The following is a 15,913-nucleotide window of genomic DNA, read 5'->3' as shown; positions in this document are numbered from 1 at the left end:
CGGATGGTCAGACGGAGAGGGTAAATCAGATTCTCGAAGATATGCTCCGTGCTTGTGTGCTCACTTATGGGAAGAAGTGGGACATATGCCTGCCGTTCGCGGAATTTTCGTATAACAACAGTTTCCAGGCTAGTATTGGGATGGCGCCATTCGAGGCCCTTTATGGTCGGAGGTGCCGTATGCCGCTGAATTGGTCTGAATCCGGTGAGCGGGCTTTTCTGGGTCCGGATTTGGTCAAGGAGGCAGAAGACCATGTCCAGAATATCCGCAGGAGTATTCTCACGGCCCAGTCTAGGCAGAAGAGCTATGCAGATCGACGTCGCCGAGAGCTCACCTTTGAGGTGGGGGATCACGTGTACCTGAAGGTCTCACCTCTCAAAGGCGTTCGTCGATTCCAAGTCCGAGGCAAATTGGCGCCTCGGTATGTTGGTCCATTTCAGATTCTTGCTCGGCGTGGAGAGGTCGCGTACCAGTTGGACTTACCTCCGTCTCTCTCCGCCGTACACAATGTGTTCCATGTGTCACAATTGAAGAAGTGTCTCCGAGTCCCGACGGAAGTCGTTGAAATTGCACCCCAAGAGTTGCAACCGGATTTGACATATTGTGAGCGACCAATTTGTATCTTGGATGAAGCCGAGCGCAAGACACGACGCCACTCTACCAAATTCCTGAAAGTCCAATGGAGCCACCATACAGAAGCCGAAGCGACATGGGAGCGGGAAGATAAGCTCCGCTCCGAGTATCCTGAGTTCTTTGAGGACTTGTGAAAGATGTCGCAATATGGTATATTTGGAATCTCTCACATGAGTGTGCTCATCGTTCTCTCCCCGACTCATACTGAATCTCGGGACGAGATTCTTTTTAGGGGGGGAGGTTTGTCACGTCCTAAAATCCGTAATTGTGTGTTTTAATCCTAAAACATGCAATTTCAGCTTCATGTTCCAGTTTGGGTCACTGGAGCACCTCACTTTGAATCAATGAGGTGGGAGAAGGAAAATCTAAGAGAAATAAAAGAGCTAGAAGCAAGTCTGGACTTTCCTCTAGGTAAATGGGGCCCACTTGGGTGGAAAATATCTCTCTATAGGTGGGCAACAACACTCTCTCTCCCCCTAAAAAGCTTGCCCATACGTACTACTCACCCACTCCACCAGATAAGGCTTTTTGAGGAAGCAAGTTGGAGTTGGCTGTCTCTCACTCTCTCTTTTAGGCTCCATTTTTCCCGTTTTGGATCCCTACCTCTGGGAGCAAGATCAAGGTACGTATGTGGTACTCACCTGACCACCAGCTCAGGGACTACTCGTCCATCCAATTCATTTTCAGTTTCCCCGAAGGAATTCGAGCTGGTTCTGAACTTGTTTGGTGTTCTTTGGGAGAAGCAAGGAAGCAGCAGTTTTTTCCTCTCTTCTCCAAGCCATTTTCCGTCGTTTCCTCCTTCAACTGGCGGTCACCAACCTCAGCAAAGGACCTTAGGTGAGTCTGCTAGGCTCCCATGGCAAGTATGCTCATTTTTGGTTGGATAGATCTTGGATCTGGAACTAGGGTTGCAAAGTTCTTAAAGTTCTGCAGTCTGGGAACAAATGAGGATTTATGTGGATTTGAGTTAGGAATCATGTTGCTAGGCGGTTGAGCAAAGTCTAGACCCTGTACACCCTTCTAGGCATTTTTACTTTTGATTTAGAGAGACTCCCAGGTTAGTTTAGCTCAGTTTTTCCCTTCGTAATGGCTGCTGTTCTGGAGCTGCGCGAGGCTGATTTTACTGTAGCGCCGAGTACTGTTCACCCGAGCACCCCGGGTACTGTTCACCCGAGCACCCCTGATACTGTTCACCGACGACCCCCGGTACTGTTCACCCGAGCACGAGCTCAGTCACCGCGAGCACTCCCGAGCACCCCGGGTACTGTTCACCCGACGACCCCCGGGTACTGTTCACCCGAGCACGAGCTCAGTCACCGCGAGCACTCCCGAGCACCCCGGGTACTGTTCACCGACGACCCCCCGGTACTGTTCACCCGACGACCCCCGGGTACTGTTCACCCGAGCACGAGCTCAGTCACCGCGAGCACTCCCGAGCACCCCGGGTACTGTTCACCCGACGACCTCTGGGTACTGTTCACCCGAGCACGAGTTCAGTCACCGCGAGCACCCCCTGATACTGTTCACCGAGCACTCCCTGATACTGTTCACCGACGACCCCCGGGTACTGTTCACCCGAGCACCCCCGGTACTGTTCACCCGACGACCCCCCGGGTACTGTTCACCCGAGGACCCCCTGTACTGTTCACCCCGAGCACGGTCGACCCCGACGACCCCCGGGTACTGTTCACCCCGAGCACCCCCCTGTACTGTTCACCCCCGAGCACCCGAGCACGGTCGATCACGAGCACCCCCGGGTACTGTTCACCCCGGGTACCCCCGTGAGTACTGTTCATCCCGGGCACCCGAGCACGGTTTATCAGGCTTTCCTGATAGCTGATAGCTTGTAAAATTCGTAGTTAATTCGTAGGAACTCCAAACTTTTGAGACCACTTGGAAAATTCTGGTTTGGACAGTACGATCTTGGAATAATGTTGTCATGTATTGTGGAGCATATTTTTCCTACATGATCGCATTTCATACATGCTCATTACATTGCACGCGTTGCTCTCTGTAGTGAACGCCGATCCGTCGATCCCGGAGGCCGTGGGCGATCGTGAGGCGTCCCACCTTTCTGATTCAGGGCAGCAAGGCAAGCATCGTTCATATTGCACCGTGTCTACTTGAAATTTTAATATGTTATCTACGCTTATGTATACATTGCATGTGTCGGGTACTGAGTTGGGTAGAACCTATGCCGATGCATTATCCCATTTCGGTCACGTGTCATGTGTTGTTCCTAGGAGCCTAGTGGTGTCATCGAGGTCTAATTTTAGTTCGCTATGCTTAGTGGTACTTAGGCTTTCCGGTAGAAGTCGACGACGGCGTCCACCGTTGTCGCGAGCCTAGGACTTATTATTTGTTCGCACTTATGGTTGTGTTGATGATGAGTCGGTTTGGTGAGTGGTGAGTTGAGACGAGGTGTGGGCGGTGTTAGGGGTGTCATCTGCTCACGAGGAGTCCTCAGGCAGTTCGGGGAGGGAACCCGGACACCGTAGACCGCTTGCACCGGTTAAGCACCGATCATCGGTGTAGTCGGCTTTAGCACATACCTTACTCACCACATGCTGATATAATGGTAGGCGAGCCGATTACCTTCGCAGACGTGGTCATGTGGGCCTCGTCATAGACGGTGTGAGTCCGGTTTGAGTCCGGCTTTTAGCGGTATTAGTTTGCTCGGGGAGTAGTTCTAATACCGCCGTGCCGAGCTATGGTTGATCCACATGGTTGGGCCTGGTTGGGAAAGGTTGTCACGGGTACCCCCTTGTGCGCATCTTAGCGGGTGGCACAAGCCGTATGGTCCCTGTGTCGTGTGGGTCCAGGAGTATCCCCCTGCAGGGTGTAAAATCAGTTCGAGCTGCCGCGCTCTCGGTCATGAGCATCGCTATCGCTTATCTCCACCGAGCGACCATATTTTGGTCGTAGAGTTTCGATGTGGGTTGTGGCATGGTTGGATTGGGGTGGTTTGGTCGGTATGTGGTTGGTGGTTTGGTGGGAATGGTTTGGGTGGTTTGGTCGGTATGTGGTTGGTGGTTTGGTGGGAATGGTTTACTTTTATACACTTGTTGTTACATATCTGTTTTGATCAGGTGGTTGGCAGGGTTTGAGTTGGTGGTTGGTTAAGTCAGTTGCTTACACCTAGAGTCTAGGTTGCTTACCGCTTAATGAACTTAAACATGTCTTAATCCTTGCTACAGCTTTAAATGCATGATCCTTGGAGTCGAGAATATATATACTCATACTGTGTAAGACTTGCTAGTACCTTCGTACTAAGGGTGCTGCCCTTAAGTTGCTTCCAGGTTCGCAGGTTGGCGATGAAGAGGCAGTGTTCGGCTACTTTGTGCCTGCCGATCAGGGTGGCGGGCAGGAGTAGCACCTTCTACTCCGAGCTCCGGCGCTTTTGGTATGGAGCCTAAGGGCATGCGGCTCCATACTCTTTTGGTTGTATAGGTTTTCTTCCGCTGCTTAGTTGTTGTTGTTCCTCTTTTGTTGTAAATTGTGGAAGCAGTTGCTTGTTTAATAATGGTAATCCAGTTTAATTATTTGCTCTCTATTAAACTGTGTTGTGATATTTGAGTTGGAAGGCATGTGTTCCGATCCTGGGCACAAAACACGTGCCGGGACTACCGGAATGGTATTCTGGTTAATCGTCGAGGTTGTGATTATGAATAATGATCCTCCTGATGATTAATTAGAATACTATTTGGACGGTTCCTCACAGAGGAGGTGCTCATGGTGCTGAATGGGGGTGATGTGCTAGAGGTTGGAATGAAACAATGGTGATTCTTATTCCTAAGGTAAAAGATCCTCAGCGTCTAAAAGATCTGCGTCCCATTAGTCTATGCAATGTTTAATACAAGATCATCTCTAAGGTGTTAGCTAATCAGCTCAAAGTTTTTCTGAATAATATTATATCACCAAACCAGAGTGCTTTTGTCCCAGGATGGTTGATTACGAACAATGTACTCGTGGCATATGAGATGACACATTTTCTGCAGAATAAGAGGGCTAGGAATGATGGTTATTTGGCTCTGAAGCTCGATATGAGCAAAGCCTATGACCGAGTTGAATGGGATTTCTTGGAAGCCATGTTGACACGTCTAGGTCTACATCAAGGTATGGTTGATTTGCTCATGAAATATGTGCGGACTGTTTGGTAACGTATCAAGATTAACAGTGAACTTTCGGAGGAGATCATCCCAAAAAGGGGACTACGACAGGGAGATCCTTTGTCTCCATATCTATTATTGATCTGTGCCGAGGGTTTTTCTTCTTTGTTACATCACACTGAAGCAAACAATATGATTCAAGGTATTACCATATGCCAAGGGGCGTCCAGTATCTCGCATTTGTTATTCGCAGATGATTCTTTGATCTTGATGAAGGCCAAGAATGCATCACAGTTGCAACATATACTAGAGGTTTATGAGGAGTATTAGGGGCGAAAGATAAACAATGAAAAATCATCTATCATGTTTAGCAAGAATGTCTTGGAAGTCAGACGCCAGGAGGTAAAAAAAGTCCTGCAATTAAGCTTAGAAGCTCCCAATGATAAATACTTGGGCTTGCCCATACATATCAGCCATTCCAAGTCAAAGGCCTTCCAGTATATCAAGGGTCGCATTTGGAAACGCATACAAGGATGGAAGGAGAAATTTCTCTCTAAAGCTAGAAAGGAAATCTTGATCAAAGCGGTTGCACAAGCGATTCCGATCTACGCAATGGCATGTTTCGACCTCACGAAAAGCTTTTGCGATAAAGTGAGCTCGATGATATGTCGGTATTGGTGGAGTCAGCAGGAGAAGGATAAGATGCATCGGTTATCATGGGAAAAGTTGACGTAACCAAAGAAAGATGGTGGTTTGGGTTTTTAGGACCTGCATGTGTTTAATTTGGCAATGCTAGCTAAACAAGGTTGAAGGTTGCTAAAAGAATCGTATTCTTTATGTGCACAAATCTTACAGGTCAAATATTATCCACATGGGAACGTACTTGAAGCGCAAGGTATAGATGGTATGTCATAACCTGGTGCAGTGTGTTGAAAGGGATCAATCTTCTGAAAGAAGGCTTTATTTGGTATTGGCAATGGGGAAATTGTTAATATCTGGTCTGATCCATGGATGCCTAGAGGAACTACTAGGAGGCCGAGCACCATACAGGGGCAATCTTTGCTGCACCGAGTAAGTGATCTAATTAATCCAATCACGGCAAGATGGGATGTTCAGTTGGTACAGCAAAGGTTCAACACAGAGGATGCAGATATCATTCTTTCTATTCCTCTCCGTGATGATATGGAAGATTTCATTGCTTGGCACTTTGATCTGAAAGGAATTTTTAGTGTTAAATCGGCTTATAAGGTTTGCATTGCTTGTGGCGCTGATCCGCAAGGCCCAAGTATTGCTGTTGCTATTCAAATTCCAGAAATGGGGTTTGGCTTCCCTTGGCACAAGATATGGCATCTTAATGTCCGAACAAAATAAAGGTCTTTGCTTGGAGATTGGCACATAATAGCTTGCCCATGCGCAGGAAAATTAAGTCATGTGGCATTGATCTGGACACAGATGTCCTATGTGTTTTTAGGTTCGATGAGGACTGGGGTCACTTGCTGCTGAAATGTAAGTCTGCCCGAGTAATCTGGAGGCAGCTACAAATGGAGGATCATCGTAATGCAATGCAGGCCATGCTTTCTCCTAAGGAAATCCTGTTGTATACTTGGAGTTTGCCTGAAGAAATCTAGCTATGGGTGGTTGTTGTGTTGTGGATGATCTGGACAGAAAGGAATGGTGTAAATGCAGGGGATAAGGCTAAATCTCATGATTAGATCTGCTTCCAAATTCAGAGACACGTTACTAAATTTTTGGAGTATCTTCAAAAGCCACGTGTGCAGCATGTAATTTCTGATCGAATGTGGCAAAGGCCTACAGAAGAATTTTTAAAAGTCAATGTCGATGGGTCCTTTTATGAGCAAAGAAATAAAGGTGGTTGGGGCTTCATCATCCGTGATCACCGTGGTGAGGAGGTTGCATCGGGTGCAGGGAGTATCCAACATATCTCTCATGCCCTGCAAGCTGAAGCATGTCTATAGGCTCTAAACTTTGCAAGCGAGGCTGGTATGATGAGAATTGAACCTGAGACGGATGCGAGCACTTTGAAATCAACTATTACCAGTTCAATCCTAGATTCGTCAGCATTGGGGTCCTTATTAGGGAGATTAAATTTCTCATGGTTACTAGCTTCAATGTGGTTCGAGTTTTGCATAACCCACGGTCATGTAACAAGATAGCTTATAAGCTAGTTAGCATTAGTGCCGGTCTTTTTTTTGGTGGTGTTCTACTTGGCCGGATTCCGTTCCTCAAGATGTAATATCTTTGGTGGCCGCTGATGTTTTGGCCTCTGGTTAATGGAGTTACTTTCCATTAAAAAAAAAAGGATGTAGAGGAATCCAGTTGATTCGACCAAAGAGCAAACTGAGTTGGCAATACACTCATAGTACTTTGAGCCTTTGCGGTCTCAGAGCGGACAACACACGGGCTAAGGAATTTGACTTGAGAAATCTGATGCAAATTAGCTGAAAGTTGATACACTTCCGTACCAATCGGACCTTTTTTTCCCCTAGTCTAAACTGGTACTGGCTTATTCGCATGTGGGACCGTGGTGCAAACCTGACTCATTTCTAATGAAATATATCCGGTAAAAACAAATCTTTTAAAAATTTCGAAGCCAAGATCGAGCAATAATAAACATGAAAACTTCTACAAAAATTTGTCGAAAGTAGCTCGAATTTAGTAAAAGTCCATTTCATTTTCAAGTTCAGGTATAATTCGTGTTGGGAGAACGGAAAGAGAAACCTGATACATTGTTTTTGGAAATTCTTCATATTGCTTTGATGCTCAAAGTTAAAAGAATTTCAGGTCCCCAAAACAGATGATGTACCTGTGGGCTGTGACTCGTACTCTTGGAATTACCCAACGATGAACATATTGTATCTCGTAACAACAGTTGCTAGTTCTGACCGCACTGCGCCATTTCGACCTATCGGCTATCAGCACCCAAAACCTGGAGAAGTTTTCCAATATCACTACCCTTTGCATGTAGTGGCGGGTGTAATATTTAACAATAAGTATACATAGCTAAAAAATTTATTCGACAACTTTAAAACATAACACAACGGCATCACATACCTCCCGACAACCTAAAACTCACCACTACACTTCGAGCTCAAGGTCCATTTGTCATTCAAGCCACTTGGACTACGCTAACTACTCACACTATAATCTCAAACAACACATACGTCGACACGAAGAGTTTTGGAAAACACTTGAATGTTCAAAATGCCTTTTTAATGGAGGGAGTTGTTTCATTGCAAACATATGGTAATAGGAGATAATTTGGAATATAACACTAAATTCATCTGTGTTGAGGATTTAGCACTGACACATTGCTCTATTTTTTCCTATCATTTTTGCAGCTGGTTTGCATCCATCTTGTATGGTGCTTAAGTTGAGACCTAGCTCAACTGGATCCCTCACTCTCCCTAAACCAAAAACTTTCCGCCTCTTTCCGACCCAGATCAGAAGCCTCTTGAGGCTCAAATCTGGTGGCATCTGCCTCAGTAGCCTCCGGTAGCGCGGCTCCCTTGGCGCAAATCCGACAGCAGCGTAGTTCGTGAGCACACGTAGATAGCGGTGAAGACGGCAAGATGACCTAGTGCCGCCTCCCTAGCTCAGCGGCACCGAAGACCCCGCTGGACGATGAGGACCTCCTCATCGAGATCCTACTCCGCCTCCCGCTGCGGCCGCTCTCCCTCCTGCGTGACTTGTCTGCAAGCAGTGGCGGCACATTGTCTCTGAGCCCAGTTTCCACCGTAGCTTCCGCACCCACCACTGGAAGCCACCCCTCCTCGGCTTCTTCCAACAGGATGATGAACTTGTCCATCACATCCGCTTCACTTCAGCACTTGATTTGCTGGACCTCATCCTGGCCTCGCACTTCTCCTGGCAAAGTTTTCCAATATCACTACCCTTCGCATAATTGCATGTGAAATCTTTAGGGGGCCAAGCATAGCATGACAACAGTGGTGCTCTCGTTTTAGGATTTTCTTGCACTCGGGAAATGCAGTCCCTATTGCAATTTGCTAAAATCAACATCTATCAAGCCCGACATGTAGCAAACAGACTAATAGATCACCCAGTGGTGTTGCTGAACGCACAATCACAGCTGAATTCAGGCGTCAATAAGGTAGTCATAGCCGACAGTATAGGAAGGGATCGAGGAATGCAGTAAACTCATCTCTCTACCGGCTCTCTGCTGTCGAAGCTGTAGAAGTCTTAACAAAGCTGCTCAGTCCCATCCTAGTTGGATCTGCCTTTGGTGACGCTGAAGTCTTAGCAAAGTTGCTCAGTCCCATCCTTAGCTTCTCAAGAGTTACACCTTTCTCCACGCGCAGGCAACAAACCCCTAGCTTATTTGTCTGAAACAGCACACGACGAGTGTAAAAGAAAATAAGCTAAAAATTTAATATGTGCTTGAACAACAATGAAAGAACAATAGCAAAAGGAGATGCACACATTTATTAAAATGTTAAAGGAGAATTGGAGTTTCGATCAACTTTGTAGTAATCAACAGCTAGATTCAAGTCCATTGATGCACTGTATACCCAACTAGCATAATTTCTTGGTAGAGCCTACAGTTGAGAGACCGCTCACCCAGACTCGAACCAGTGTGCTAACAAAAAGTTGGTACCTCCCTAAGAGTTGGTTTCAGTGCGCTTCCTAGCTAGCCAGGGTTTGTTACTCCCCTTTTTTAAGATGAAGCTAGGGATGTCTTCTCTCCATGTGTAGCGAACATGATCCTTTTAGAGTATGTATACTATTTTAGTGATTAATGATAACATAGTTAATGAAAATAATATGTTTGTCAAATATATGCTTAAGTAGGTCTCATATATGCTATACATGAAGAAACTACCAAAGCCAAACTCAAGAAAGATTGAATTGGATGAGATCAGATAAAATTGCACTCACCGGATGGTCTGGTGCTCAGATTGTTGTACACACCGGGGTGTTCTTGGCTCAAAAGAAGCTTTCCAAAAATAACACACCTGATGGTCTGATGTTAAGGTGATATGAACACCAGAGTGTTTTACAGGAGAAGTGAATTTTTCAAAAGAAGAAGGATGGACTCACCAGATGGTCTGGTGATCACTGAGACAACCTCACCGGAGTATATTCTAGAAGGAATATTTTGGCGTAGAAGATTTATACATACCGAATAGTCCGATGCTCGAAGGTGTACACGCCGGATGATTGCACCGAAGTATTTTTCAGGAGAATGTTTCAATGGTTAGTTTGGCATGGTTGTACATGCCGGATGATCCGGTGTCCTGAAGATCTAGACACCGGACAATGAACAGTGTAGAAGAAAGGCTCGGTCGGCTGAACAGTGTAGAAGAAAGGCTCGGTCGACTAAAGCAAACACACTGGATAATTTGGTGATGTTGTTCAAGGTTACACCGGAATATTCGGTGTTCACAATGAGTTTGAGTGGGGTTCCAATGGTTAGTGTTTGTACTGCTGTTAACGCTGGATCATCCAGTGTTCACAGTCTTTTATGATCATTGGAGCAACAGCTAGTGCATGAGTTTGAGGCTATAAATACCATCTACTCGGTCATTTGAGTATGCTAGAGTCTAGAGAAGCTCATAAACACTTAAGAAGACATCCAAGCTACCAAAATACTTAAGTGATCATCCAAGACAATTAGCACATGATTAGAAAGTGATTAGTGCTAATAGGTCTAGAGAGAGTTGTTGCTAAGCGTTGCTGCTTAGAGAAAGGATCAATAAGTGATCCTAGCTTGTATCAAGTGGTATGCCAGCGCCTTAAAATCTTGGTGACTCACCGACACCGTGAGCCTTTGTGGTTCATACTTGTTGATTCTCCAATTTGGTGTGGAGCAACGACAAAACTCTTGTACAAGGATGTGGAGACCCATGCCTTGGTAGCTCAAGCTCCGAAGTGAAGACGGTGGCAAGTTATCAAAAGAGAGGCTTGTGGTGAGGACTTGCCTTAGTGGCTCAAACTACTTGAGGCCTAGGTGTCTCAAGGGCCGTGACCGGGTGCGTCTGGGAGCTATAGCCTAGTTGTCTGCTCCAATATGGACTAGGAGTGACGTTTATGTCATCAATACTACGGGATAAAAATCTCTTATGCCAAGTTTGCTCTCGTTACTATCTTTACGTTTCTATATTTATATTTTTGCAATCTACCTTTCCATGTTTACCTTCCTAGAGTAGTTTGTTAGTATTGGCTATATGTTGTAAACCTTTTAAACGATAGAGTAGACACACTAAATGAACCTAAGCACATTTAAATAGAAATTGATATATGTTTATCTTGTGAAGTTTTTGGAGCCAACTAATTTTATATCTTAATTCATCCCTCTCTTAGGACCTCATCAATCCTTTTCAATTGGTATTAGAGCCGGTTCTACGACCCTTTCAATTGGTATTAGAGCCAGAACTCAAACCTTTCACAAGGATAAGTCAATTCAAGTGGCATGTGAGCTGTGTTCTCATTTTGATCGATTAGGCTTCACCGCCTAGTGAGATGTGACGTTCAGGATAAGGATGGATACCGGTAGTGCTCCACGTTTTGACAACACTTATTTCTCCTGTTGAAAAATTCTAATGACTTGTTATTTGCAAGCCAAAATGTTTAGATGTTTGGAGAGTCACCAAAGAGGGGATAAAGTAACGTGTCACAAATAAGGAGAGACAATTCGATGCTTTAGCGAAGGGTATCCTTTTATCATCTCTACACATTGATACATTTAATCGAGTTTATTCTCTCACTAATGGTCATGATATTTAGACTAACCTCATTGAAATACATGAAGGTACAAAGGATGTGCGTAATGGGAAATATCATGTGCTAGTCTCTAAGTTCAATAACATTAAATAACTTTTCCATAAAAGTGCTAATGACATGTACTTGAGGTCTAGATGGCTTAAGGGCTGTGACCGGGTGCCATCCGGGAGCTATAGCTTAGGTGGCTACTCTAATGTAAACTAGGGGTGACATTTATGCCATCGATACCATAGGATAAAAATTCCTTATGCCGAGTTTGCTCTCTTTACCATCTTTACGGTTCCGTATTTACATTCTTGCAATATATCTTTGCATATTTATCTTCCTAGAGTAGTTTGTTATGATTGGCTATAGATTGCAAACCTTTTGAATGGTAGAGTAGATACACTAGATAAATCTAAAACACATTTAGATATAAATTGATACAGATTTATTTTGTAAAGTTTTTGGAGCCAATTAGTTTTAGGTGTTCAAATTCACCCTCTCTTAAGACGTCACCGATCCTTTTTACAATGTCGAGTTTTTTTATTGCTCATGATGATTATTACAAATATTTGTTTCTTAGTATATTATGTAACAAGAAAGAAAGTATGCCTGCTTTCTTAACTAATATTTGTTTTTAGAGCCATCTGTATCTGTTTGGCATGGTCATAATGGGTCTAGTAGTACAAATAAACGGATATCTGCATTGTATCAAAAGAAGAACCACATGTGGAGAAATATACAGTACAAGGAACTTACTGCTATAATATTCCTGACTTCATCGTCAAATAAAAGCATGGATTGATAAGGTACACCTGTCTTCCTGCAGATATTCTGGAAATGGTCACCTTTCGGGCTCCAAGTATAGAATATTTCCTATTTTACATGAAAACTTCTTTAGCGACAAGTAGCAAGTAGAAGTTTATTGTGTATTGTGGCATGAAAAGACAAAAGAATATACATATGTTTGTCCAAACATATTCCTAGGGTTCAAAATGTTCTTTTGGTGTTCATATTACTTTATGGTTTCCAAGTAACATTATTATACTCCTTTTACATAATAGAGAAATTTATAATGCTAGCAACATTTTGCCCTAATTAATTTTAGCAAAATGTTACGGAAAACAGTGCAACAAGGGACCAGATGTTGTTTTGAATCAGAAAAAACCAAACAGATGGAATGAGATGGCAAATACAAAATTCAAGTTTACAGTGATAAATAACATCACTTTTCTGTAGCATAAAAACATTCTCTTACAGCTTTATGGGTGCCTCGCATAAAGCTACAAACTTCTAGTAGAGTCAAAAGGTATTCTGTCCTGATGATAACACCAATATCTTACCGAGAAACAATGATGGAGAAAGTTAACTACAACACAAACATGGACATGCTGGTAAATGGTATTTTTCAACATTTTAAGAAGTGTCCAAATAAAATGCACTCACCTGTACCCCAAACATGGAGTGAATGCCAAGTTTTTCCAGAAATGTTTTAGCAGCACCTCTCCTCGATGCTCGAGAAGCAATGGCCATCTCAACTCCTTTATCCTTGAGTGCATTCAGTATGCCTCTAGCTTGCGGATAAAGATACGGCATTTCATCTTTGGGCAGACGGTCACTGGAATAAATTATCATCTTATTCCACATAAAAAAGAGCAATAACAAGCTGATACAGGAAGTGAAATTATTACAGATATGGACAGCTGCTCGCAGTTGCAGAATTTAGCATTAGCTTATTTGAAAAACCCAGGTCACAAAATAAGACCCAAATTTGGAATAATAGAAGCATGACCATACTACGTGAACTATTGAAACATTGAGAAAGAAACTGTGAACAGGTGCTTCAATAAGTCCCTTGCCAAGGGATTTTACGGCATCGTAGCAAAATGATCATATGATTTAATCATCATACAGTTGTGGAAAGAAGGTAAGGATTAGTACTAGAAGCAAAGTCTCACATCAGAAGTTGATGGACCATTTTAGGCCAATTGAATATGATCAACATTACTGAACTCACATATAGTCAGAAATCAATAGATTTTCAGGTATGTATTGTTCTATTTCCAGAAAAGTGTGATAATTCTATAAAGAAATTCTGAATTTGCGTCGTAAGTAACGAAAAAACATTGCTATGAAGATCATAGAAATCCATAAACGGAAGTGGTGCAATACTATACAAAGTGGCTGGTGATATTAATCTAAAATGTTACACAATTGGTTTATTGAGCGATTGAGTCTATTCTTGCCCATGAAAAACAACTTTGACACCTGCTCCAACTGCTTTCCTTCGGTTGACATAGTGGTGGCTAGACTCTCATTTTGGTTCATCTCTCCGTTTTCGACCTTACCTTGTCTCGACAGAATCCTGTTCCTGCTTTACCATTTCTAACCCTGGCTCAGACTCACAATTCAGCACTGTGTATGTTGATAGTTACCATCGAGTAAAACTTGTGACACAAATAACCCCATGTGTTTTAAATGTTTGACCTTCTTACTTTTAACTCCAAATTTTTATGTTGATGAGATTTTATCCAGAGTCAGGAGTAAGTTCCGTTTGCAGGAAATCCAATTTGATTCCCATGATAATGTGGTTTGTGTGAATCAGAACTCCATGGAGAACCTTAAGTAATCTAGCACTTCAGTTACACACCCAAGTGAACATAAGTACATAACCATCTTCATAGTGGAAGTAAGAGAAATTGTTTTATTCTGTTCTTTATAACTGGTTCTTCCTTTAATATAAGAAAGCTAGGGAGTTTAGCAAACAAACGAGGGAAATGTTGAAATCAGGGCGAACACCACATTCAAAACATCCAAGGAAATTTACTGGTAGCACCATTTCTTCGTAGAGTTTGAAGCCTATGCTATGTAAATCCTAAATCCAGAGCCATGTCAAAGCTATTGCTTTATTAGAGCAAGAAAATACATAATTCATGGCGGCATGAAGCCAACACCGCATGATGCGAATTAATGGAGTTAACCCGTTAATTGGTATGGTGCAGCTCGTCAATTATGAAATTTAGCCAATAACTCGAATTCAACAAAGAATGAACACAAGATAAACCCCTTTCAGGTAACACGAGATGGACATTCAAAACTTTATCCTAAGGCCAAATATGAGTGATTTGTGTAGTATAGGCCCTGGCTTAAGTGCTGAGATTCCTACAATAATCAGAGACAATGTATAACCCAAGAACGGGCGAAGTCCTCAGATTCCAAGAACCATTCTTGGAGCCTCAATTAACCTCTCTAGCAATCAACTAATAAAAAGTATTGACGGAAAATAAGACAAAAGAGATGCCAAAGAGCGATAGGAGAATGGAGGGGGGAGAAAGACGGACCACTGGAACGGCCAGAGGGTGTGGTCGAGGTCGAAGACGACGAGGCGCGGGAGCACGGGGAGTGCCGCCATCAGTTCCAGAGCCTCCGCCTTCACCGCCTCAGCGTCCGCTTCCGGGGGAGGCGGCGGCCGCCGCTGGCGCTTCCTCCGCCACCACGGCTCGGAGACATCGCCTCCATCTCCGGCGGCGGGAGCGGCCATCGCAGTGGCGGCGACGTAAGGCTGCGCAGCCTGTTAGCGTTCCCGTGAGGTGCCGAGCAGAATATTCCTTTGTATATTTTTAAGGTAGCGAGCTTTATTCAACTTCAGACTTGAGAGGAAGGAAAATTTTGCTTCGGGAAAACATCAAATACCCCGGAAAAGGCAAAATTGGAAATTTAAGATAACATACTGTAGTGTATTTGTAAAAATAGATAACAGATAAGCGTATTTGTAAATTTAGCACATGTATTCGAACCTCAAAATCCGAAATCTTATTTTCGGTTATTGAAATATCGAAAAAACACCGGCTCTACAGTTTTCGGAAACTGAGGTGCCGAATACGGTATGTATTCGGCACCTCAGTTGCTGAAAACTCTCTATATTTTGCAACTGAGGTGCTGAATACAGTGCACAGTGCCGTATTCGGCACCTCAGTTTTCAAAAGCCGCTGGGCCTGGCGCGTGCGTCGCCTCTGCATCTTGTCACGTCGCGTTGTGTCGATGCTTTCGGTGCATGCGTGACATGTGCGGAGTCTCTGATGCTTTTGTGCCTAATAAAATGCGCTGGCTAGCAGAGGAGAGAAGGGAGAAGAGAAGAGAGCAGCAGTGGAGAGAAGAGAGCAGCAGAGGAGCAACGCTAGGAGAAGCAGCTCGAGCAGAGGGAGCAGCCGGAGAGGATCAACGCGAGCAGCAGCCGCGCTCAATTTCCTTTAGATAAGTTCTTAGATTACGTAGTTAATTAGTAATAGTAATTAGATTTTTCTTAGTCCGTTCAGAAGTATATTAGTCCCTTCGTAAGTAGATTGTTAAATCCTTTCAAGTACATTTGATTAATTATATTATTTTGATAAATTAGAGTATTTAGATTATTTGTTTAGTTGAATTATATG

General features: G+C 43.7%; 1 protein-coding gene across 1 annotated transcript; it reads right to left on the bottom strand.

Annotated features, from left to right (window-relative positions):
* Nucleotides 1–8,797: 8,797 nt before the first annotated feature.
* Nucleotides 8,798–15,088, bottom strand: LOC133900878 (uncharacterized). The gene is made up of 4 exons (XM_062342137.1): nt 14,825–15,088; nt 12,930–13,101; nt 12,243–12,359; nt 8,798–9,103 (listed from the first exon to the last, which is right to left on the bottom strand). The coding sequence occupies exons 1-4, from the start codon at nt 15,022–15,024 to the stop codon at nt 8,927–8,929; spliced, it is 666 nt and encodes a 221-aa protein (XP_062198121.1). The 5' UTR covers nt 15,025–15,088; the 3' UTR covers nt 8,798–8,926.
* Nucleotides 15,089–15,913: the final 825 nt, after the last annotated feature.

The sequence above is a fragment of the Phragmites australis genome, chromosome 19 (genome assembly GCF_958298935.1).
Source record: "Phragmites australis chromosome 19, lpPhrAust1.1, whole genome shotgun sequence".
NCBI classification, from domain to species: domain Eukaryota; kingdom Viridiplantae; phylum Streptophyta; class Magnoliopsida; order Poales; family Poaceae; genus Phragmites; species Phragmites australis.
The sequence above is the reverse complement of the archived record's forward strand: the minus strand, read 5'-3'. Positions and strand labels throughout refer to the sequence as shown.

Coding starts and splice junctions, on each gene's coding strand:
- LOC133900878 (XM_062342137.1), bottom strand. CDS start 15,024: ATGGCCGCTCCCGCCGCCGGAGATGGAGGCGATGTCTCCGAGCCGTGG. Junction 13,102..14,824: donor ACCCTCTGGCCGTTCCAGTG/GTCCGTCTTTCT, acceptor AATTTATTCCAG/TGACCGTCTGCCCAAAGATG. Junction 12,360..12,929: donor ACTCCATGTTTGGGGTACAG/GTGAGTGCATTT, acceptor CATGTAAAATAG/GAAATATTCTATACTTGGAG.